Here is a 22,762-nt window from a genome sequence, read left to right on the forward strand (position 1 = left end):
TCCACTTTTTGTTTTCACCTATGTATGTGCCTTTGTCACCTTTGCAAAGCTAAACTGTCAAGAGCCAATTCAAGACCCTTTTTTGACCTATTTCAAACGTGGGCCATCAAAGTGCAAACTTTTGACCTTTTTGACCCATTTAAGAGCGCCTTTCTTGAATGATATTTCACCCATTTCATTATACGCAGCTGTGTATGATGACAATAAAGGCTTTGATATGAAGGCATAACATCCCATAAGACTAGGCTTTCATTTCTAACTATATTCCACAAAATGTAGGTTTTCATAAAGAGCAAAGCTTTCCACAATACTAATGTCCTTCAAGTGCAATCAGTGGATTGGCATCAGGTGCTTCTGGTAACCCTAAAAAAACGACATAGTATAGTAAGGCTTTTTTTCTTAAAAAAACGACATAGTATAGTAAGGCTTTTTTTCATAAAAAGCGACATAGTATAGTAAGCCTTTTTTCTTCAAAAACAACATAGTTTATAGTAAGGCTTTTTTTCTTAAAAAATGACAAAGTATAGTAAGGCTTTTTTCTTCAAAAACAACATAGTATATAGTAAGGCTTTTTTTTCTTAAGAAACGACTTAGTATAGTAAGGCTTTTTTTCTTAAGAAACGACATAGTATAGTAAGGCTTTTTTTTTTCTTAAAAAACGACATAGTATAGTAAGGCTTTTTTTCTTAAAACGACATAGTAAGGCTTTTTTTCCTTAAAAAACGACATAGTATAGTAAGGCTTTTTATCTTAAAAAACGACATAGTATAGTAAGGCGTTTATTTCTTAAAATACGACATAGTATAGTAAGGCTTTTTTCCTTAAAAAACGACATAGTATAGTTAGGCTTTTTTTTCTTAAAAACGGCATAGTATAGTAAGGCTTTTTTTCTTAAAAAACGACATAGTATAGTAAGGCTTTTTTTTCTTATAAAACGACATAGTATATATATAGAAAGGCATTTTTTCTTAAAAAACTACATAGTATAGTAAGGCTTTTTTTTACAAACTGAAACAAAAAAAAGAACTCAAAATGACGCGTGTGTTTGTATGTATGACTTAATGTTTTTAAAGCAAACTTGGAACCTTCAGCTTTACCCAATATTTTTAATTCAATACTTTTTGCCCATAATTTAGTAGCTCCATACAGGTCTGGTGTAACCAAACTAAAGTTTTAGACACTAGAGTGAGTGAGTTTCATCTCCATGTGGCTTGTGTTTAGTGTTTTAAAGTTCTTAATGTTGCGCAAAGTCTCAAAGCTGCCAAACTGTTCCCACCATCATTCCTTAACAAGATCCTCTGGCTACAAAGTGGGCCACACGTCACATCTGCTGATATTCTGCCATGCTCGCTTGTGTTCCCACAGTAGCGAGTGGAAGATCAAGCTAGGAGAGAAGAGCGATCAAGTGCCATATGGCGGTGTAATCCCGCACAGGTGGTCCCGTCTGCTTCAATTAGACTCTGACGATCATAAGCTCATCCCCCTGATGATTAGCCGGTGGCCTACTGATGATCTGAACCTCTTCCACAAGTCAACCAACTGTAGGTGAATAAGTGTTTATTGTATGACCCTCGCAGGCATGGTAGAAAAACCATTGGTATGTCAACAAGAAGCCAATTAGGAGAACTAAGAAAGTCACCAGTGGAGAAGACACAAGAAATTAATCTTAATGGCATGTTTTTGTTTGTATTCTTTAGGGGCTGTGGACCAGTGGTCCCCAAACTATTCCCATACCTGTCAACCGCTGCCGATAACTGCCCTTATAAATGATTATGATTCCCCTTACAACCCCCCAAAAAACCTTACAAACACCGTACGAGTCGTACGGTGTTTGTAAGGTTTTTTGGGGGGTTTGTAAGGGGAATCATAATCATTTATAAGGGCAGTTATCGGCAGAGGTTGACAGGTATGTATTCCAGAAAGGGCCGCAGTGGGTGCAGGTTTTCGTTCCAACCGGTAAGAGGAAACCTTTCCACCAATCTGGTATCCTAGAACTTGGTTTAACTACTAGTCTGGGGTCCTGGGTTCAAATCCAGGTCAGTCCACCTGTGTGGAGTTTGCATGTTGAATGAATGAATGTTAAAATGTATTTATAAAAAAAAAAAAGACACTTACTACATTCATTTATTTTTCGATCATCTTATCCTCACAAGGGTACATGCAAACTCCACACAGGTGAACTGACCAGGATTGGAACCCTGGACCCCAGTGCAGCGAGGCCGACGCTCTAACCGGTCAAGCCGCTGGTCCATGGCCTCTAAAGAATACAAACAAACACATGCCATTAAGATTCATTTCTTTTTATGAAATGGGGTCAAACATTTTGGAACACCCTGTATGTGGCAAAGAACCTAATCCAGGGTTGGGCAAACTTTTCGGCCCGGGGGCCACATTGACTTTAAAAATTTGACAGGCGGGCCGGGTCAGCACAAGATACGATACATATAAAAAACTGCATCCGTTAACAGTACATATGAAACATAAACAGGAAAAAAAGGACTAAAGTATGATACTCATCACTCATGCGGGATTTATGGGGTGCTTTCTTGGTTTTGATCAGACTAAAGGTCTGTTCACACACATATGTAGAGCCAAATAACACCAGAATCCTCTGTGCCATCTTCTGGATGTTTGGAAATTTGGCTGCACTTAATGAAGCCTAAAACTCAAGAGACTTTCAGGGAGTTGAACTTTTCACATTGGAGATCAATCAGTTCCAACTGCAACTCCTGTGGAACCGTTTCCGGGTCTTGTGAGAAAGGACATGACACCAGCTGTCAATTTTTCCAAAATCACAAAACTGACGGCAGAATTGCTCATGCAGGTCATCCAATGATTTCCTGTATTTTGACCGCATAAAAATAAAATCAAATTAAAAATTAAAAAAAAAAATGTAAAAAAATATTATCAGAATTTGGACAACGTCGGCGGGCCGGATTAAAAGGTCTAACGGGCCGCATATGGCCCGCGGGCCGTAGTTTGCCCATGTCTGACCTAATCAATTGAACGCATCATCTAGTTAGTTTACCTTCCTGAGGGTTTTCTCGGGTGCTGTTAATTAGAGACACCAACAGGACTTTTGCGAAACAGTCAATATCCTGAAGTCGTGTATGACTTGGTCACGATGTCAGCTGATCACAGTTCTGTTCCCCTACCAGACATCGGATCTTGCTCCACCAGGCCTCCGACAGCTTTTTGATCTTCTCAGGCGCTTTCCTCCTGTGGGTTAGTCTCTGTGGCAGCACACTTTCATTGTCACCGCCGTCTTCCATCTGTTGGATGCTCGCCAAGATGGCCGAATCGAAGGCCTCCTTCAGGTTCTTCTGCGTCAGCGCCGAGCACTCGGCAAAGCCGGCCGCCCCGAGTTGCTGTGCCAGCTGTCGGCCCTCCTCCGAGCCCACTGGACGCTCCTGGTTCTGAGCCAGCCGGATCAACACCTGGACGTCCTCACGTAGGTCGAGCTGTGTTCCCACCAAGACGAGAGGTGCCCCGGGACAATGCCGGCGGATTTCAGGTACCCAACGACGGGCCAGGTTGTGGAAGGAAGCCGGTTGGACCACGCTGTAGCACAGGAGGAAGACGTCGGCGTTTCGGTAGCAGAGTGGTCGGAGACGCTCCAGTTCATCCTGAGACATACCAAAGTGAATCAGGATTTGTTGTGAAAGGAATTTAGTCACAATCTATCAACAATTCAAGTTCTAAGTAAATAAATATGACACTAATGGCAGCTACAAAATGACAGCATTCTTGTATCTCTTCAAAAATGTATTTTTGAGAGTTTTTTTGTTGGTATACAATTTTAGAAGGATTTTTAAACAAGTCTACTTGATGTATGTGATGCCTACAAAATTACAGCATTCTTGTATCTCTTCAAAAATGTAATTTTGAGGGTTTTTTTGTTGGTATACCTTTTTTAGAAGGATTTTTAAACGAGTATACTCCATGTATGTGATGCCTACAAATTTACAGCATTCTTGTATCTATTCAAAAATGTAATTGAGCGTTTTTTGTTGGTATAAATTTCTTAGAAGGATTTTTAAACGAGTCTACTCAATGTATTACATTGAGTAGACTCGTTAAAAAATCCTTCTAAAGATGTATACCAACAAAAAACGCTCAAAATTAAATTTTGGAATAGATACAAGAATGCTGTAATTTTGTAGGCATTACGTACATTGTATGTTATGCCTACAAAATGACATTGTCAAAGAAATGTTTTTTTTTTTCAATAAAACTGAAGTTTGGGAGCTAAAAACGACTCACTAGTTACTCACGGCTACGATCATCATCTGATCACTGATGACTTACATTGACGGATCCATCACCAATGCCCCATTTCTATTATGAAAACAAACATGGATATAAGAGAATTTGCGTTACAAACGCAGTAGTAAGTGGACATACATAGTATATACTGTGGATAGATCTGTTTACCTGTCCGGCCGTGTCACAAAGCTGCAGTCTGACGGGTGTCCCATCCACCACTATCATGACTAAGGGAAAATCACAAATGCAATGGTTTTATGACAGATAGCAACATTTAGCACATTAGGTTCCATGTATAACAATAAACGGGGTTCCTAAATGAATCACTGAGTCTTGTAAATTGTCAACTCTAATTCAGGAAGGCAATCGGTGCCCAGTTTTTACCTGTGAAGTTGTCGAAGGCAGTGGGAACGTATCTGACGGGATAACCATTGGTGGTGTAGCTCATGACTAGGCTGCTCTTTCCCACCGCGCCGTCTCCCACCAGGACGCAGTTGACGCGGCGCTCTGGCGCGGGGCCCGAACGCCGCCGCTTCATGCCCAAGTGCAGCGGGAAGTGCCGACGGCTGGGCGGAGACGGCGGGTACATCGGCAGGGATACTCGGCGAGCCTCGTTCTCGGGAACCATCGCTGCAGATCGAGAAGACCGTCAAGTGTTAGTGGGCGACCATCCTCCAATGGTGCTGTCAACAGGTGTAATGGGGCCAAAGTGCATGCCCGTGTGTGTTCAGCTCTCTCCTGATTGGCATTCTTCTATGCACGCACACACACACTTTAAGGAGCTTATGCAGAGTGAGCATAGTGTCGTACAGTACTGTTGAATTCTTTTGAATAGTTGATCCAGGGGCGGAGCTTAAAGGGGTGGCGGAGACCACCTACCACTCACTTGGCTACTCTTCAAGGGTCCCGTTGATACTCATCCTATTCAGATTGGCTTGACGCTCCCCTAGAGATCTGGAAGCAGTCACACCCACAGGACTAAAGATGGAGAGAGAAAAAACATTTCCATTTAAATGTATAGTATTAAACATAAAAGTCAAGAAAATAATACCCAAAAATACAGTATATTTTTTTATCAAATTGATGGTCTGACTAAGGAGATAAACTATTTAATTATCATCTCCATAGATACAAGTTATATAACTCGACTATACTGATAGACATTTTATCATCTATGCTACTCAACTAGTCAATGAGCAAGATTGTAGCACCCTCCTGCGGGTGAAATGTGTCAATTACACATCATAATGTACTGGAAATAAATTTAGGATTGCAAATGTACACACAAATGAACGAGCCTGTTTTTTGTTTTACCATGAAAATTCAACACAACAAAAAATAAAAGCTTTTTTTATGTTTATCTACTGTGTTCTTTTTTTTAAAGGAAAAAGACAAACACTTTCTTCTGTAGTCCTAAATCTTTGATTAAGGACAACAACAAAATGGATGCCTATGTTATTTAGCCAGAAACATTAAATCGATGCAAATAATTTACATACAAAATGATATGACAGGCTGGAACTGAACCACGGGCTTCATTTTACATATCACATGCATCTCACACACTCTCTTTACGACAAATACTCACACATTCATTCAGTCAATCACACAGTTCTCCTTCTTGCCTTCTCAGACACACACACACACACACAGCTGCCATTCTAGTCATGTATAGCCTTTCCTCCACGCCGCCAGTGATCAAATCTTATCAGAATCTGAGCAGAGCACGCCAGCGAAGTGCATTAACTCAATTTAAAGATTACACACGCAGAGACGCACGCAAAGACGCACGCACGAACGCACGCACTCCTTTCCTCTTGCCCCCGTGTGTCTTTTTGATGGGATCAGCTGAGAGACGCTTCCCTCTCTCTCCCTGGGGGGACGTGGCGGCGGGCCTCCATAGTTATGGCCCCGCAGCCATCTGTCAGCGCGTGCATTGACGCAGCCTCCAGAAGGCCGCAACATGTGCGCATTTAAATGGAGATCCCAACTTTCCCAGGACACGCAGGCCTGACCCCGCCAGCCGCCATACCCCCGCAGAAGCCATGCCCCCCGTGCCCCCCGCGCCCTCCTCCTCCCGTCCCACGACCGGGAACGCCACCCTCCGATCGACCCCGCCCACCTGCTCCTCCCTTAGCGATGATGGATTTCCACCTTGAGTTGCCCGCCCTTATGCTGGTTTGGGGGTCTCGACACATAAACACATCAAATCAATGCGGAAAGCTCTACAATGGCGCCCAAAGAAAACAATTATAACATTAGGGGGGTTTTTAATGGGGGGAAAAATAATATTGTTCCGAGATTGTTACCCATCATTTGTCCCCATTTTTTCCTTTTGGGTATTGCCACTTTATATAAATTTTTAGATAAATGTATTCATTTTTTTATCAGACTTTTTCTTATGACCTCCTTATTTTCATTCTATTTTTAAAAATATCCACCTTTAATACATATACTATATGGCTGTTTTTAATGTATATAGCTTCATGTCTTATTTTCTTTGACTTTTTATTTTAAATTATATCACTATATCTGACTAAATAAGCTCTATTATTTTTAATTGATTATCTCTTTTTTGCTCATCTTTAATCATTATTCATTAATAATTATTTGAACTTTTTTGCCGTTTTAACATTACAATAGTTGATTTTACCTTGATTGCTTTGTTTTGTCACTTGACTTTTTTTGTTAAATTTTTTACTACATTATTTTAACCCAGTTTATTTTATTCCATCCTTCTGTCCCTTAATTTGAGTTAATATTTTTACTTCATTTCCATCATTAATTCATTTAGCTTTCTCCATTTGTGTGACTTGATTTTGAAAAACGACTTGTTTTTGGACATTACTTCTTTTTTTTTAAACATTTTTTTAATTTTATTTTTCACCAATGTGAAATTTATAATAAAATGATTGCTTATGAATGCTATAGAATGAACCTGTCCGAGCGGAGGCGGGTGGGAGAGTCACGCGAGATCAGCTGATAGGTAAAACTGATTGTGGTGTGTGTGCGTGTGCGTGTGCGTTGGGTGGGAGTGAGGGGTTCCGAGAGGGTCTAAAGAGGATTGGTCTTGTGTCTTGGGAGGACAATAGCAGCAGCAGGGTATGTGTATAAGCGTGTGTGTGGGGAGGGTCTTTTGGGGGTGTCACACACTTTTGCTTTGTGGCTCGGTCAACAGGCGTGTGCCACGGGTGTCGTCTCGTTTGCCGCCCTTACCGCAAAGCCCCGCCCCCCGCCCCACCCGCGCCTGCTGTCCGAGTCACCGCCAACATGAGAACGTGAGCCCCTGACCCGGGACCCTTTAATGAGGGGCGTGCTGCTTCTTCTCAAAGATTGACAAGCCATCATTACAAGCCAGGGAAAAAATTGTGGATGTTATGGGGGGTTATGATAGAATACTTTTTTTTAAATGCTAATGTTGTCTGGTAAAACAGGTCTGATTAATTATAGGCTGGCTTGGAAATGACATGAATATAGTTTCAAGCATTCCGTTCAAAAACAACAGTCTTTTACCACGCAGTATTAAGATTTTAGAGCCTACCTGCGTTTTGGAGTCATATGATGCCGTATTTGATTGTTGGAAGATCCCGAGTGGCTTTGCCATTCACCTCCAGTGGACAGCTGTCGGTCAGACCGCACAGAGGACACCTGGGAAATGGCTAGTAAAATCAAAGAATCATATTACTACGGGTTACTACATCAATAAAGCAAGTTTCAGAAATGTTGACCTCCTTTAAAATACTGACCGTGTGTCATCTTGCTTGCATGTTTCAAGACAGCAAATCATCGCGAGCAATGTTCTTTCTAAGCTGCGCGCGTGCGCAATTGCGCACTACTCTCGTCTTCTCTGCGCACAGCAAAACATATGGAGCGCACAAAATAAAATCCTAATTTTAAATTTTTTAATTTATCTTATTTATTTATTTTTTTAGCTGTGAGGCCGACGCGCAAACCACTCATCCGCCGGGCCGCCCATTCATAGATATTAATCATTACATTTTATTATTACTAAATCATTTGTGTAGTAGACATACACTGCTTATGGCAGGTGTGATACTGGTGTGAGCCCATAGCGAGCAATGATGATGTTGGGAGGTTGTCTTTCTGCCCAGACAAACAAAAAAATAGAGGGAACATTGATCGTGAGCGTCATCACGTCACCTGAGCCAACATGTCTGCCACAGCCATCTTATTCCTTTGAAACAGATTTGGAAAGAAAGAGTGATTATTTTAGTAAGTTAACCTAGTTTGCTTCCTACTTTGATTTTTGGCATTGTTTTCACATAGACCGTTTTGTAGTGTAAATTAAGCCTAATGTGTCCTTTTTTTTAAACCCGGAACTAAATGTTTTAAACATGATTTCATAAGGAGGTTGGGCATTTTGGGGGGTGTCCCAGTAACCTTCGTTAGTTTGTCATCATTAAAATTCTTCCCAAAAACATGTTGCTCCTTTTTTCAATGCTGTGGAGCATTGGGATGAGGCTCAAGGTGGTGGAGGGGGGGGAGGTATTCTTAGGGGTTTGGGGGTTGTGGTGGGGGCGCATGACGCTGCAGCAGTGGCAGCTGGCGGCCCAGCTTGCAGGGGCCATCGCGTCACAATGGAAAGCCTTCCCCCGGGGGCCAGTGATTTAGGACAGGGCTCTCTGGATGTGGATGGACCAGCCCCCGGAGAGGGGCGACCGGCACCCCTCGCGCCCCGCTGCAGGCTCCTTCCTCCCGCTCAGCGCCCCACCCTCTTTGCTTTCCACTATGGATAAGCTCTCTCCAGGGACAAGGAGCATTCCTGAGGTGTAGCACTCTAAGGCCGTTCTTACACAATGGGGCGGGGCGGCGGTGGCTGGGTGGGGTGGGGGGGGACAACAGGTGCGTGTGGATCCTCTGTCCCGCAGTGGCAGCTGAGAGATAGGGACGGGGGGCTATAATGGCGCCATTAAGCACCGCTGCCCCACCGTTGGGCTGTCGCACCTCTTTTTGTGGAACAAAAAGACTCTTTTCATGTGTAACCTGGTCTTCCGACAAGACCACCCCCTTCACCCTTCTTTTTATCCACACGGTCCGGGAAGCACCTGCCACCCTTGGCGGGCCCCCGGGGCTCCAAACAGGCAAGGGCGAGTCGTATGAGGATGCAAAGATGCTATAATTTCACATTCACAGAGCGGATGGCATCATTGGCTACAAAGGAAGTTAGAAAGTAAACAAACAAATGCTATTGTCCACACAATGCAGTACTGCATAAAAGAAGAAACCACTATGTTTTTATAAAAAATGGCTTGCTTTGACTAAACAGTCAGAGGTTGGAACAATGCTAACGTTATCTGGGCTAGCTAAAGAAGATGGGTTTCCGTCAGGAACTGGAAATCGGATTGGTTATACAGTTTAAAAATAATAATAATTGGAAATGGTCAGTTCTCATGTCCAAGTTTACATTCCACTAACCCAGCAACTGAGTGGTCAGTGCGTCGGCCACACAGTTCTAGGGTCGAGGGTTTGATCACAAGTCAATCCTCGCTTGTGGAGTTTGCATGTTCTTTCTGGGCTTACGTGGGTTTTCTTTGGGTAGTCCGGCTTCCCCCCTCATGCCAAAAACACTAAATTGCCCATAGATATGACCGTGAGCGTGAATGGTCGTCCATGTGTTTGGCTGGCCACCGATTCAGGGTGTCCCCCCCACTTGCTGCCTCTAGTTAGCTGGGATAGGCTCCAGCACCCCCCACCACCCTTGTGAGGATAAGCAATTGAGAAAACGAATGAATGCCTCATTGAAAGAGAATAGCACTTGTTTAAATCAGGTTGCGCTTCAATACAGGGGACACCTCTGGACCCCCCCACGCCACCTCACCATCAAGCCCCCCCCCCCACCTTGCGCTTCCCATCCCCACAACATCAAGGGTCTAAAATGAGCAGTGGTACAGCAGATTGTTTGGGGCAGCCACCCCACAATACACCCTGCCCCCCGTCCCCAACTGCACCGCCACTACGCAACGCCTGTCCTGTCCTGGGGGGATAGGCCGTATTTGGTTACTGCCCCCCAACCCCATTGTGAGCCCACCGGGCTCCCAGGGAGGCTTGAAAGGCTGTTTGGGAAGGGGGGAGGCAAAAGCAGGAGGAGTGGTAGGGGCAGGTGTGTGCATCTGTTCAAGTCAAGGCAGATGCTCAGGATAGAGACCAAGAGTCAACATAGTAGATGATGGGGAAGACCCTTCCTCAATTCGTGCCATCATCCTTAGACTTAACCAAACATCTTTCAAATATGTATGCTTCTCACCCAGTTTGCTTTATTTTGGCATCCATTTTAAAGCCATTTGCAGCAACCACAGCAGAAAAAAAGTTAGGTGCGATACAGAAAATGTTTTAAGGTCATCTGTTTTATGTCCTAAAGTTTTATATTTAATGGGGCGACAGTACACGTTTCAAATTGTCATGACTTTCATATTTTAGCTAAAGCATTTAGTCAATCCTGTAATATCGGTTTAAGGTCGTTTACAAAATACCATGTGTCATCTGACTCCAAAATAGAATGTTCTGATTTGCTTGTTTGAAATGAACACAGACCATCCCACAGCAAAGGCCAAAAAACAGAACGAAAGTCAAAAAGAACTTGTCTGGAGCTTTTATCGCTTGAAAGCATACACCAAAACTTGCAAATAATAGGAAAACCACTCGCACTCATAGCAATAGACAATTTAGAGAAAGGGTGTCAGACTCGGGTTGTTTCGCAGGCCGCTTTAACGTCAACTCCATTTCATGTGGGCCGGACCATTTTAGATATAATATTTAGATTTTTTTAATAAATGGATTAAATGAACTGGATTAAAGGCCCTGAATATTCCGTTTTTTATAGATCTAAAACAATGTTTATTTTAGCTTTTTTAAATATATTTTTAGATTTTACAAAATGATTTTTGAACTAAAAAACAGAAAAAAATGATAAAAAGATTACAATTATTGATTTAAAAGGGGGAAATCAGGAAATTTAATATACATCTATACTCTTCATTTTAATTTGATCCTAAAACAGAAAGTCGGCACTCATGATTTACTTTCTCGGGCCGCACAAAATGATGCAGCGGGCCAGATTTGGCCCCCGGGCTGCCACTTTGACACCTGTGATTTAGAGTGTGCAACCAGCCTACCATGCATGTTTTAGGGAAGTGGCAGTAAACCAGAGTACCCAGAAAAAACCCGCATGTTCTAGGGAAGTGGGAGGAAACCAGTGTACTCGGAGAAAACCCAACTTTTCCAACTCCATACAAGGAAGGTTGGGAATTGAACCCTCAATCTCAGAAAAACATATCCACATACACACTTGAAAGATCTACTAAATCTCAATCAAATTGTGATGTCACTATTAGCGGGCGATGCGCTCTTCCAAACATTGGCACGCGACCGACCACGTATAGACCACGCCCCCTACAATCCCAACACACACACACACACACACTCCGGCGTCCCTTCCTCGGGGCCCCTACGTAATTAAACACACCAAATCTCTCCATCATGAATAAGCAAATGAGGAGCGGGACTTCTTTCGAGGCTGATGTGGTGATTAAAAACTAAAAAAGCGCGTAAACAGAGGCTCGGCCCGTACGCACGCGCTTCGTTAAAAATTTGTCGTTTGACAAACACGAGCAGCGTGGCATCACACGCGTGAATTGCGATTCCCCGCGGACACGCACGCCCCCCTCCCTCCCGCGACTCTCCGTCCCCCGTCCCATCATATGATCGATATCGTGTGATGGGCGCCGTGTTTACGTTCCCACGAGTGACCATGTGGTGTCTCCTTTTCGCCCCCTCCTACTCCCTCGCCATATGGCCCCTGAGGGCCCATACCGTTACAGCTCCTTTAACATGCTTGCAGTCGCGAGAGCCCGCCGGACATCGGCGCATAGAGACGAGATTCAGGGCTTGGAGGGGGTGGGGGGGCATAAATGTAGTTGGAGGAAGGGATGGGGGGCAGTGGCAGATGGCGTGTAAGGGTCTGTCCGCGTCTGAAGGCGTGTCGTGGTCCTTCACTGAAGACCCCCTAGAGCCCCCCTACACACAGACACACACACGCGCTGCATTCTCAATCAGTGGCGGTGAAAGCACACAGAAAGCATGAATGGTTCCTGCACACACAGGCCCCCAGACCGCCCCCCATTTACTCCGATACAAACAAATCCACTGAAATATACACACACCTTCACCCATACACTAACTCTCTCACTCAGTCATCTACTCACACTTTCACACCAATACACTCCTTTTCCACAACCTGAGATGTCCAAAATATGGTCTCGGGGCCAACTGAAGGCCATTGCCCAGTTTTTATGATGAAAAATGATGAAAAAAATCTGATTGGGAACAAGGAGCAGAAACTCATCCTAGATCACACGTGTCAAAGTGGCGGCCTGGGGGCCAAATCTGGCCCGCCGCATCATTTTGTGTGGCCCGGGAAAGTAAATCATGAGTGCCGACTTTCTGTTTTAGGATCAAATTAAAATGAAGAATATAGATGTATATTAAATTTCCTGATTTTCCCCTTTTTAAATCAATAATTGTAATTTTTAAATCCATTTTTCTATGTTTTTAGTTCAAAAATCATTTTGTAAAATCTAAAAATATATTTAAAAAAAGCTAAAATAAACATTGTTTTAGATCTCTAAAAAACTGAATATTCAGGGCTTTTAATCCAGTTCTTTTAATCCATTTATTAAAAAAAATCTAAATATTATATCTAAAATGGTCCGGCCCACATGAAATCAAGTTGACGTTAAAGTGGCCCGCGAACCAACCCGAGTCTGACACCCTTGTCCTAGATTCTGTTGCGGTTGTCATCTTTAACCCTAGATGGAGCTAGTTGCTTAAACAGTTCCTCTAGCTCAGCAGTAAAACCTGACATTATGTTGAAATCAATATAGGAAACTGTATAAATTCATAATTTAGAAAACCCATGCAAACACAGGGAGAACATGCAAACTCCACACAGTGAGGACCGCCCAACCTGGGATCGAACCCTCGACCCCAGAACAGTGAGGCCACGGTGCTAACCACTCCATCAACAGCCCAAGTTCATAATTAGTTTTACATAACTATGAAAAATAATCAAATGTGTCATATTTTACTGCCATTAGTGACGTATACTCCATTTTAACTGAGGATGGCAGTGATTGAACATCAGATTATAACAGACGTCTATCAATGTCAAATTTAGAAATGTCATTTAATCCACAAACAATCCCATAATGTGACGTAAAGAAGACGCTTTACGGTCAATACTGAAAACGCATCAGAAAATACACGCATGAATAACCACCACCTCCACCCCCGCCCACCGAGGTGCACGCGCCAGATGTGTGTATTGCAAATGGTGTGGGGAGAGTTTTGGGGGGCACGTGTATTTTACGGGGGTGCGCGGGTGTGTGTTTGGGGGGGGGGCCGCACGACCAGCACAAGCAGGCAGGCGCGCGCATGCTGTTGTTGAGAGAAGAGCAGGTGCGAGATGAATTAGCATACAGCTGAGGGGGAGGGAGGGTCTAAGTAGGGGATGGGGATGGAGATGGGAGGGTGGGGGGCTCCTTGGTTTACTCACACACAATGGGGCAAGTTTCCCCTCATGTAGGCCACGCGAGCCACACACACTTGGAAAGTACACGCAATGTACACACAGGCATGTTTGTTACAGCCGATAGTTGGTTTAGTTCCCAACTTTGCCAAGGAATGTTTTGGACCATAAAAGTGGAAGATGGAGGAGTAGAAGAGCAAGATGAGAAGGAAGAGGAGGAGGAGGAGGAGGAAGAAGAAGATGAGGGTTGAAAACAATTAGGGAAGCTCATTTAGTGTGCCAAGATGGTGTGCATGTGTGTGTGTGTGTTTGTGGGGGCGGAGGCGTTTGAGGCAATAAACTACTTTCAGGAAGTTTGAAAACGACAGTAACGTCTGTTTGCAAAGTTAGTGGGAAAAGTTTTTGGAGGGGAATATTTCAACCAAATATGGTTATGTTGTTCTGGTAGGAGAAAGAAAAGCAACAAAAGCAACAACAAAAAATAGCTTTTGTAAAGCTTGTGTCATTAACAGCAAGCTAAAAAGTTTTGTTTTGCCAAGTGACTTGTTTACTTGACATTTTTCATCAGGCAGTGCCGGAAAATGAAGACATTTTTGAAGGACACTAAAGGTCATTAAAGAATCAGAAGTTTTGAAGTCCAGAAATGGGAAAAATGTTAGATATTTGACATCTTATATTATGCAGATATGATGTTGCTGCATAATTGTATCTTGAAACAAGAGTTTTGAAGCCACAAAAGGGGAAAAAATGAGTCTTGTCAGAAGTGTAATAGGTTTTGAAGTTCTCATCTCCACCAAAAGCGCCTGTAAAATACAAAACGTTTTCTCCTTGATCATTTTCATCTTTCATCATGTCGCCATGTTGCTGCTCCCGTAGGGGAATTTAACGGTGACAACAGCTTTTAATCGTTCCGTTGTACAAAGAAATGAGTAGAATATTTATTTATAGCAAAATGTGGAGATGTTTTAGTGTTTTTTTTTCCTGATGAAAAGTTAAAGTAGATCTAAACTGCTAGGAAAGTTTGGAAGTTCTCATCAAAACTTCAAAGCCCCAAAATGGGGAGAAAAACGATTTAACTATCTTTGTAGCTGTTGAAGAAGGAAACTAAAAAGTTTGAAGCCATGAAAAGGCAAACAAAAGAGTCACGTGTTGACTATTTAAAAGTCACTGCCGCCTCCTAAAACGTCCAAAAAGTTTCATATTTCATGCGATCCGAGCAATACGCAGCCAAGTTGCCGCTGGAAGAGGTCGAGGAGGCTCTCGCCGAGTGGGGAGCGCTCAAGAAGGGGGGTGGAAGAGGAGGAGAAAGAGGAGGAGGAGGCCATATTTGCATGTTATTAGCATAGCATGTATATAACCGGCTGTGGGCGGCCTGCGCCCGAGAGACGCCAAGAAGGAAAACCAGAAGAAGGACGAGAGGACAGAAAAGAAAGAAAAATGGTGGACTTATCCTCGAGGAAAGAAGTCCACATTTGTTTGGGATTATAACATCACTGGACCATTTTTTTTTAAATTTAAATTCTTCAATTATTATTATTATTATTTATTTTTGGGGTTTAAAAACTCCCATCACGCACGCATCACAATCCTCCGACTCGGGAGAAAGTTTTTGGGATTTACTATCTGGCTTTCAGGATGCGCATGCGCAGGGGGGCTTTGTAAGCTGCTCCATGCATCTTACTGCGCCCGTTTAAAGTATTTATTTATTTTTTTAATTTATTTATCATGTATTTATTGAGAATGCTGCTGGGCGTCGTCGCGGTGGTGGCAACGTTGCTGGGTCAGGTAAGTCGCACTTGATTTTGATGAGATGAGGAGGAGGAGGGGGAGAAAAAAACAAAAACCAAAAAGTGGTTTCGCGCGCAGGGTCTGTGCTCGGGGGTGTTCGAGCTGCGCCTGCAGGAGTTCCTCAACAAGAAGGGCGTGCAAGGCAACAGGAACTGCTGCGGCCGGGGGGCCCCCGGCGGAGGGGGGTCTTCTTCGTCTTCGTCCGTGCAGCAGTGTGCCTGCCAGACCTTCTTCCGCGTGTGCCTCAAGCACTACCAGCCCAACGCCTCGCCCGAGCCGCCGTGCACGTACGGCGGAGCCGTGACGCCCGTTCTGGGCGCCAACTCCTTCCAGGTGCCCGACGCCATCCCGGAGAGCTCTTTCAGCAACCCCATCAGGATCAACTTCGGATTCACTTGGCCGGTAAGCGGGCGGGGAGGGAGGGAGGGTTGGGCGGGGGGGACGCTGGAGGGTGGAGGGGGCAGCTGTGGCGTGCCCCTCTGGGCTTGATGTTCATGCATAGGGAGGGAGGAAGAGGGAGCACCTGCCTCACCAAGCCACTTGTGAAGTAAATCTATCTGAAATCACCCCCCGCCCCCAAAATGATCTCTATTCATTTTTTTCACGGAGTAGTCCAACAATGAAAAGAAGCTATTTTTTCCCCCCAAGTGTCCTTAAATGGGCCATCCGCCCCGAGCCAACTCCATTTGTGCGTACAGCATTTTCTCAACAGTAAAAATATAATACAGCCATCAATGAGGTTAAGTCATTTGGCACATATGTCCTCCAAGATTTTATCAATCTATCCAGATCAGCATTGTTTCGGATTGGCCGACCAGTGAATGGGTGAAGCCAGAGAGGGAGGGTGGATGGCGGCCCCTCTGGGGTTAGATGCTATGACGCGTTTGGTGTCCACCTGTCTCACCAAGCTATTTGTCTCCTCAGGGGACCTTCTCGCTCATCATCGAGGCCCTGCACACTGACTCCAAAGACGATCTGTCCACAGGTAAGAATACCAAAATCTGCCTGGCCCTAATTATAATGGTATTCATTGATCTTTTCTTAAATTATCTGAATTAAATGAGTGGCCACAACAGTGAAGCTTTGTGTCCCTTTGTGGAGCAATTGACTATTTCTGCAATTTTTTTTTAAATGTTGACACAAAATCTTATTATTTTGGGTCATTTTGAGAAAAAAATGGGAAAACTCGCTGTGAAAGCTCATGTTTCAGAGTCATTCATGCGGTTAGACGTCCAATCCGTTTGGACTACCTCAGTCAATTCAGACTAGACGTCAATGCCAGCCAATGAGTTAAATAAGTGTCATGTAAGGCAAAAAAAAAATCAGAATTCGTGTAGGAAAGGGTTAAAGTCAGATGCATTTGCCTAACTCCTGCACCCCCTGCGACCCTAGTGAGGATAACGTGGTTATGAGTTAAATAAGTGCCATGTAAGCCAAAAAAAAAATCATAATTCGTTTAAGAAAGGGTTAAAGTCAATTGCATTTGCCTAACTCCTGCACCCCTAGCAACCCTAGTGAGGATAACGCGGTTCAGAAAATGAGATAAAAAAGTTAAAGACAACTAACCTGAATTCAAGCAGTGATTCTTCAACATACCACTAGAGGGAGTCTTCACCCCACAAGCAGTATTTGTGAAGGACAAACAATCATTAATGCCAATACGGGTTTTTCACCCTCCCCCAGAGAACCCGGAGCGTGTGATCAGCACCATGAGCACGCAACGCCACTTGACTGTGGGCGAGGATTGGTCGCAGGACCTGCACACGGCCGGCCGCACCGAGCTCAAGTACGCTTATCGCTTCGTGTGCGATGAGCACTACTATGGCGACGGCTGCTCCGTTTTCTGTCGGGCCCGGGACGACGCCTTCGGACACTTTACGTGCGGAGAGCGTGGGGAGATTGTCTGCGATGCAGGATGGAAAGGACACTACTGTACTGAGCGTGAGTACCCAGACATCCCAACCCCCCAAAAAGCCACTAAAATAACTACAGATCATGTGTTCAAGAAAGTCCCTGTTTTTCAATAATTATGCATGAGGTTTTTGCAAATATGATGGCTGGATGAATGGTGTGTTAGGAATATGAGTATCAAAAATAAGTTTTCAAAAAATAGCTTTAATTTAGCAAAAATAGAATACCAAAATTCAAATGGTCAATAGTCATTGAATGAAAAATTATGTTATTAATACTAATACTAAAAAACTGAGCAAAATGGGGGGATTGGGAAAAATAAGTGTCATTCATGAAATAAAAATTAAAAAAAACTTTAAATTATTAATTACAATAGAACGAAAAAATAACTGCAGCGAAAAAGAGAAACAATTTAAGGGAAAAAAGTTGAAAATAGATAAATTTACCTTTTGAGTAAAGATAAATGGGGGAAAGTTAGAATTATTTAAAATATGATTTAGTAAAACATTTAAAAAAAGATTTCATAAAAATTTGGAAAAAATACACAAAAAAATATTAACTTCACTCAAAATTGTAAATTTAAAAAGTTAGTTTTACATCATTTTTATTGCCTAAAATGATATATCATCTATTATTATATGGTGTGTGGTAGTAATGTATTAAATATTGCCCAAATAGGTATGCTGCATAATTGCTATTTTGTGATGTACAAGACTAGTAAATCTCCCCATTAAAAGTGCATAAAAGTTATTGTTAGTAGGATGTGCCGTTAGAGGGAAACTTTTTGAGGGTGTAAACACCCTCCGGTCTATCCCATCCCAGTTATGATCCCGCCCCCCTCCGTGACACGCGCGCGCACTTGATTTATTTCAAGGAAAGTTTTGAGGTGAATAATGTCACGCGTGCCATGAATTGACATCTATGCCTCCTGATTGGCTGCCGCCAGTGGTAGTGGTGGTTTGGGGCTGGGACGAGGGGGTGGCCGGGATTGGCGGGGTGCAAGTGTGGGGGGGGGTTATCATTGTTTGAAGTGGGCAGCTGCCGGCAGCTTTCAGACAATGGGGCAGCTGTCGCACGCTGGCAACACACTCGCCAGCTGTCCACTCTTATCTGCGACCACCAGTGTGCGTTTATGTGTGTGTATGTGTGTTGGGGAATAAAAGAGTTTTGAACCGCAGCTAAGAAGAAAAAAGACAGTGTGGGCGGGTCAAGAATGAGGAGTAATTGGGGACCCCGATAGTGTGTGCTCCCTCTCACACATAAAATCATACAAACTTAGAAATTCACATGTACACTCACTAACACACAAAAAACTCTCCATTGCTAACAGGTCACACTTGAGTTGATTAGACCCTTAAACACTGTAAACCACAGCCAATTTGACGACTTTGTTTTTCAAAAAGTTAAATGTATTCCAATAAAGCCTCTCCTTTTTTTGTTTAGCAATCTGCCTGCCAGGCTGTGACGACGAGCACGGCTTCTGTGAGAAACCCGGCGAGTGCAAGTACGTTTTACGACTAAAGCAGGGCATGTACGCACGTAACACGGTCTTACCTTCGTCCTCCAATTGCTCCGCAGGTGCCGCGTGGGCTTCAAGGGGCGCTACTGCGACGAGTGCATCCGATACCCAGGCTGCCTCCACGGGACGTGCCAGCAGCCGTGGCAGTGCAACTGTCAGGAAGGCTGGGGAGGGCTCTTCTGCAACCAAGGTGCACATCTCGCCTGGGGAGGGGGAAATTCCATTAATTGACAACTCACTGTCAGGCACGATTTTAGCTTTGTCAAGGTATTACTTTAAAATAAGGACACTAAGCATTTTTCATGAACCTAAACTGACTAATGTAAATAGATCATCTCAGGTACATTTAGGCTCCTACTACCTAAGTACATAATATATAGTGAGTAACCATTTTTGCATTTTTTTTGAAATTCAAAACTTTTTAATGCTGCTCCAGCATACTAGTTTATATTCGCAAGTCATAAAAACCTGTGTAAAGTTAAGAAATGTAATTAAAAATCTTATTTAAGATTGACAAACAGGAAAAAAAATTGTAAATGTGATTAGCTTTAAGTCTCAATAACACTTTTTTCAAGTTTTATTATATAAATTTAAGAAACTAAGAACAAATATGCATTCCAAGACTCATTTTGGCTCAAGCTCCCTACCCAAAATAGCATGAAACAAACAGCAAGTACATATGTTTGTCAATCCTACCAGTTGGATGTTCTATTGGCCTTCACATGTATTCTGTGAAACCAATTTGAAAGCAGGGGCAAAAAAACGTGTAAAACTAAAATCTTGTGCCACTGAAACGTAAATTTGATGCCTTGTCTACACTTTTACAGCTGTGGCGCTTGTCTGGGAGGGGTTAAGTCGAGGGGCGGCAGTTGTCAGTAGCATGAAAAATGGAAAAACCGCAGTCCAGTGTGAGCGAAAACATTAGGGGGGCCTAATCCACATGTGTGCATGTCATGTGTCCAGATCTGAACTACTGCACGCACCACAAGCCGTGCATGAATGGAGCCACTTGTAGCAACACGGGCCAGGGCAGCTACACCTGTTCCTGCAGGCCCGGCTTCACGGGCGCCAGCTGTGAGCTGCAAGTCAACGAATGTGCCGGAAACCCCTGCCGAAATGGTGGCAGCTGCACCGTAAGTCTCCACGGGAAAATTGTATCCATAGCACACTCCTGTTTCAACACACAAATGAATACTCACAAATATGACGCATTCTTTACCGGAGTGCCGGCCACTGATCTTGCCTTTTACCCTTCAGGACCTGGAGAACACGTACAGGTGCGAATGTCCTCACGGTTTCTACGGCAACAACTGCGAGTTGAGCGCCATGACGTGCGCCGACGCGCCATGCTCCAATGGCGGCCGCTGCACCGACAATCCCGACGGCGGCTACTTCTGCCAGTGCCCCACCGGGTACGCCGGCTTCACCTGCGAGAAGAAGATAGACCACTGTACCTCAGCACCCTGCTCCAACGGTGAGGACCGTGTTGTCTCAACCTAATCTGAATTGACTGCCAGCCAATAACAGGGCACAAGGAGACGGACAACCATTTACGCTCACACTCGTACCTAAGGACAATTTAGAGCAAGGGTGTCAGACTCGGGTTGCTTCGCGGGCCGCTTTAACGTCAACTTGATTTCACGTGGGCCGGAACATTTTAGATATAATATTTAGATTTTTTTTATATAAATGGATTAAATGAACTGGATTAAAATCCCTGAATATTCAGTTTTTTATAGATCTAAAACAATGTTTATTTTATTTTATATATATTTTTAGTTTTTACAAAATGATTTTTGAACTAAAAAAACAGAAAAAAACATCTTAAAAAATTATTATTATTGATTTAAAAGGGGGAAAATCAGGAAATTTAATATACATCTCTACTCTTCATTTTAATTTGATCCTAAAACAGAAAGTCGGCACTCATGATTTACTTTCTCGGGCCACACAAAATGATGCGGCGGGCCAGATTTGGCCCCCGGGCCGCAACTTTGACACACGTGATTTAGAGCGTTCAACCAACCCACTACCCATGTTTTTGGGATGTGGGATGAAATTGGAGTACCCAGAAAAAAGCCATGCAGCCCTGGGGAAAACATCCTAACCCATTCGTTTGTGTTCTCAGGTGCTCGTTGCGTGGATCTGGTCAACTCGTACCTGTGCCAGTGCCCAGACGGCTTCACGGGTATGAACTGCGACCACACTGGCGACGAATGCTCCTCGTACCCCTGCCAGAACGGCGGCACTTGCCAGGATGGCGTCCAAGGCTATACTTGCACCTGCCCGCCCGGTTACACGGGGCGCAACTGCAGCTCGCCCATCAGCCGCTGCGAGCACAACCCATGTCACAACGGCGCCAGCTGCCACGAGAGGAACAACCGCTACGTCTGCGCCTGCGTTCCGGGTTACGGCGGCCGCAACTGTCAGTTCCTGTTACCCGAGCACGCCGCCATCCGAGGTTCCGAAGTGCCCTGGATGGCCGTGGGGTCCGGGGTCGCCATGGTGCTCCTACTCCTGGCGGGCTGCGCCGTGCTGGTGGGATTTTTCCGCTCCAAAGTCCAACGCGACAGGCCCGGGGAAGTGGGCTGCGAGAACGAAACCATTAACAATCTGACCAATAACTGTCAACGTGGTGAACGGGATAGCATGATGTTGTCGACTCCGGGAGTGAAAAACATCAACAAAAAGATGGACTTGTGTAGCGGAGGGGACCCCGACGAAGGGACGTCACCGGGGCGACGGAGCTACAAGAGCAGGTCGCCGCCTGCTGACTACAACCTGGTGCGGGAGGTCATTTATGAACAGGTGGCCAAAGACGCCGTGTTGTTGGAGGCGGCCTGCGAGGACAAGTGCCAATCTTCGGACTCCTTTGAGTATGAAGAGAAACACAGCAAATCCTTAAAATGGTAAGAAAGCAGATAGACCGGAATTTTACATGAATTATTCTCTGATAAATTATTAATCAACAGTCTTCAAGTTTTTAAAACAATGCAGTGGTTAATATTGGAAAGGCTCTGTTCACTTCAAAGTTGGACAAACGAAACAACAAAACTATTTTTCACACAATCCCATTTGCATGCATATCTTTTGGTAACACATTGAGATTTTTATAGGTCAAATTTCATACTTTTTTATTATCGTTAAAAATTCATCGGATCCACCGAACCATGTAATTGTGGTTAGGGTAAATTAAAAAAAAAAAATCTTATCTGTCATATTCCAGACCATATTTACCAGAATCTTATTTCGAAAGAACAGAGTACATTTGACACTGTGTTTACATGTACTATAGTCTTAGATATAATAGTATTGTACTATTATATTTTCTGAAAACTTTAGATAGGTAACATTGCATATGTAGCCTCAGTACATTTGTTTCCAGCACTACTATCCATAAAAGAGGAGTCTAATATATTGCAACACACTATAAATGGTATCGTTGACATAGTAGTTCCTGGTTTTAGTTTATGGGACACTTTGTATTATATTATTGTGTTTCATGTGGTCTCTTTAGGATTTTTACACTGAAGTTCAAATCTGCTCTTTGCTGCGTTTACGCATGTTTGGTGTATAATAGCAAATTTGTCCTACACACAATCTTTCAATAAGTGCGCCACTGTTATTTTCTTTAGTGGTTGGGGAATTCCACTCCAGCCAAAAAACAAACAGACCAAGGGAAAACATGGTAGCCATGTCCCGCTACTTAAAAAGGACTAACTATGCATTGAAAA

General features: G+C 43.7%; 3 protein-coding genes and 1 long non-coding RNA gene across 12 annotated transcripts in view; 2 read left to right on the forward strand and 2 right to left on the reverse strand.

Moving 5' to 3' along the window:
- On the reverse strand, positions 1–20,195 carry LOC144077328 (cell division control protein 42 homolog). Of its 7 annotated transcripts, none has more exons than XR_013300997.1 (10): positions 20,012–20,195; positions 19,064–19,231; positions 7,808–7,925; positions 5,153–5,244; positions 4,651–4,896; positions 4,435–4,493; positions 4,309–4,338; positions 3,029–3,626; positions 2,116–2,257; positions 1–363 (listed from the first exon to the last, which is right to left on the reverse strand). XR_013300997.1 is itself a non-coding variant. In XM_077604979.1 (8 exons), the coding sequence occupies exons 5-8, from the start codon at positions 4,892–4,894 to the stop codon at positions 3,120–3,122; spliced, it is 840 nt and encodes a 279-aa protein (XP_077461105.1). In that variant the 5' UTR covers positions 4,895–4,896; positions 5,153–5,244; positions 7,808–7,925; positions 19,064–19,231; positions 20,012–20,195; the 3' UTR covers positions 2,913–3,119. The 7 variants fall into 7 exon arrangements, 1 of the variants encoding a protein (XP_077461105.1); XR_013300999.1 differs by lacking the exon at positions 1–363 and adding an exon at positions 1,054–1,539; XR_013300998.1 differs by lacking the exon at positions 1–363 and adding an exon at positions 1,887–2,046.
- LOC144077331 (uncharacterized) lies at positions 437–3,877 on the forward strand. 2 transcript variants are annotated; one of them, XR_013301002.1, is made up of 3 exons: positions 437–562; positions 1,366–1,545; positions 3,159–3,877. It is a non-coding gene; the product is annotated as an uncharacterized LOC144077331 (long non-coding RNA). The 2 variants fall into 2 exon arrangements; XR_013301003.1 differs by having other exon boundaries at positions 1,366–1,541.
- dla (deltaA) overlaps positions 15,203–22,762 on the forward strand; it is an 8,812-nt gene continuing 1,252 nt past the window's right edge. Inside the window, exons 1-9 of the mRNA XM_077604980.1 lie at positions 15,203–15,595; positions 15,677–16,000; positions 16,523–16,583; positions 17,282–17,539; positions 18,953–19,013; positions 19,088–19,218; positions 19,992–20,161; positions 20,286–20,502; positions 21,157–21,937. Of these exons, the coding sequence (XP_077461106.1) occupies positions 15,536–15,595; positions 15,677–16,000; positions 16,523–16,583; positions 17,282–17,539; positions 18,953–19,013; positions 19,088–19,218; positions 19,992–20,161; positions 20,286–20,502; positions 21,157–21,937 (2,063 nt within the window). The 5' untranslated portion in view covers positions 15,203–15,535. The remainder of the gene's footprint in view (positions 15,596–15,676; positions 16,001–16,522; positions 16,584–17,281; positions 17,540–18,952; positions 19,014–19,087; positions 19,219–19,991; positions 20,162–20,285; positions 20,503–21,156; positions 21,938–22,762) is intronic.
- Positions 21,151–22,762, reverse strand: part of zbtb45 (zinc finger and BTB domain containing 45) — a 17,546-nt gene continuing 15,934 nt past the window's right edge. The window contains exons 10-11 of one of the 2 annotated variants that reach the window (XM_077604975.1): positions 21,469–21,928; positions 21,151–21,358 (exon numbers count right to left, since the gene is read on the reverse strand). The gene's annotated coding sequence lies outside the window, so the exon portion shown is untranslated. Of the gene's footprint in view, positions 21,392–21,468; positions 21,929–22,762 lie in introns of both variants that reach the window. The other variant, XM_077604974.1, reaches the window with a different exon arrangement.

Source organism: Stigmatopora argus, chromosome 7 (assembly GCF_051989625.1).
Source record: "Stigmatopora argus isolate UIUO_Sarg chromosome 7, RoL_Sarg_1.0, whole genome shotgun sequence".
Taxonomy (NCBI): domain Eukaryota; kingdom Metazoa; phylum Chordata; class Actinopteri; order Syngnathiformes; family Syngnathidae; genus Stigmatopora; species Stigmatopora argus.

Bases quoted from the DNA above. Each gene is read 5' to 3' on its own strand.
- LOC144077328 (XM_077604979.1), bottom strand. From the start codon at position 4,894: ATGGTTCCCGAGAACGAGGCTCGCCGAGTATCCCTGCCGATGTACCCG. The intron at 4,494-4,650 runs GTAAAAACTGGG...ATTTTCCCTTAG, and splicing joins TGCCTTCGACAACTTCACAG to TCATGATAGTGGTGGATGGG. The intron at 4,339-4,434 runs GTAAACAGATCT...TTTTCATAATAG, and splicing joins TTTGTGACACGGCCGGACAG to AAATGGGGCATTGGTGATGG.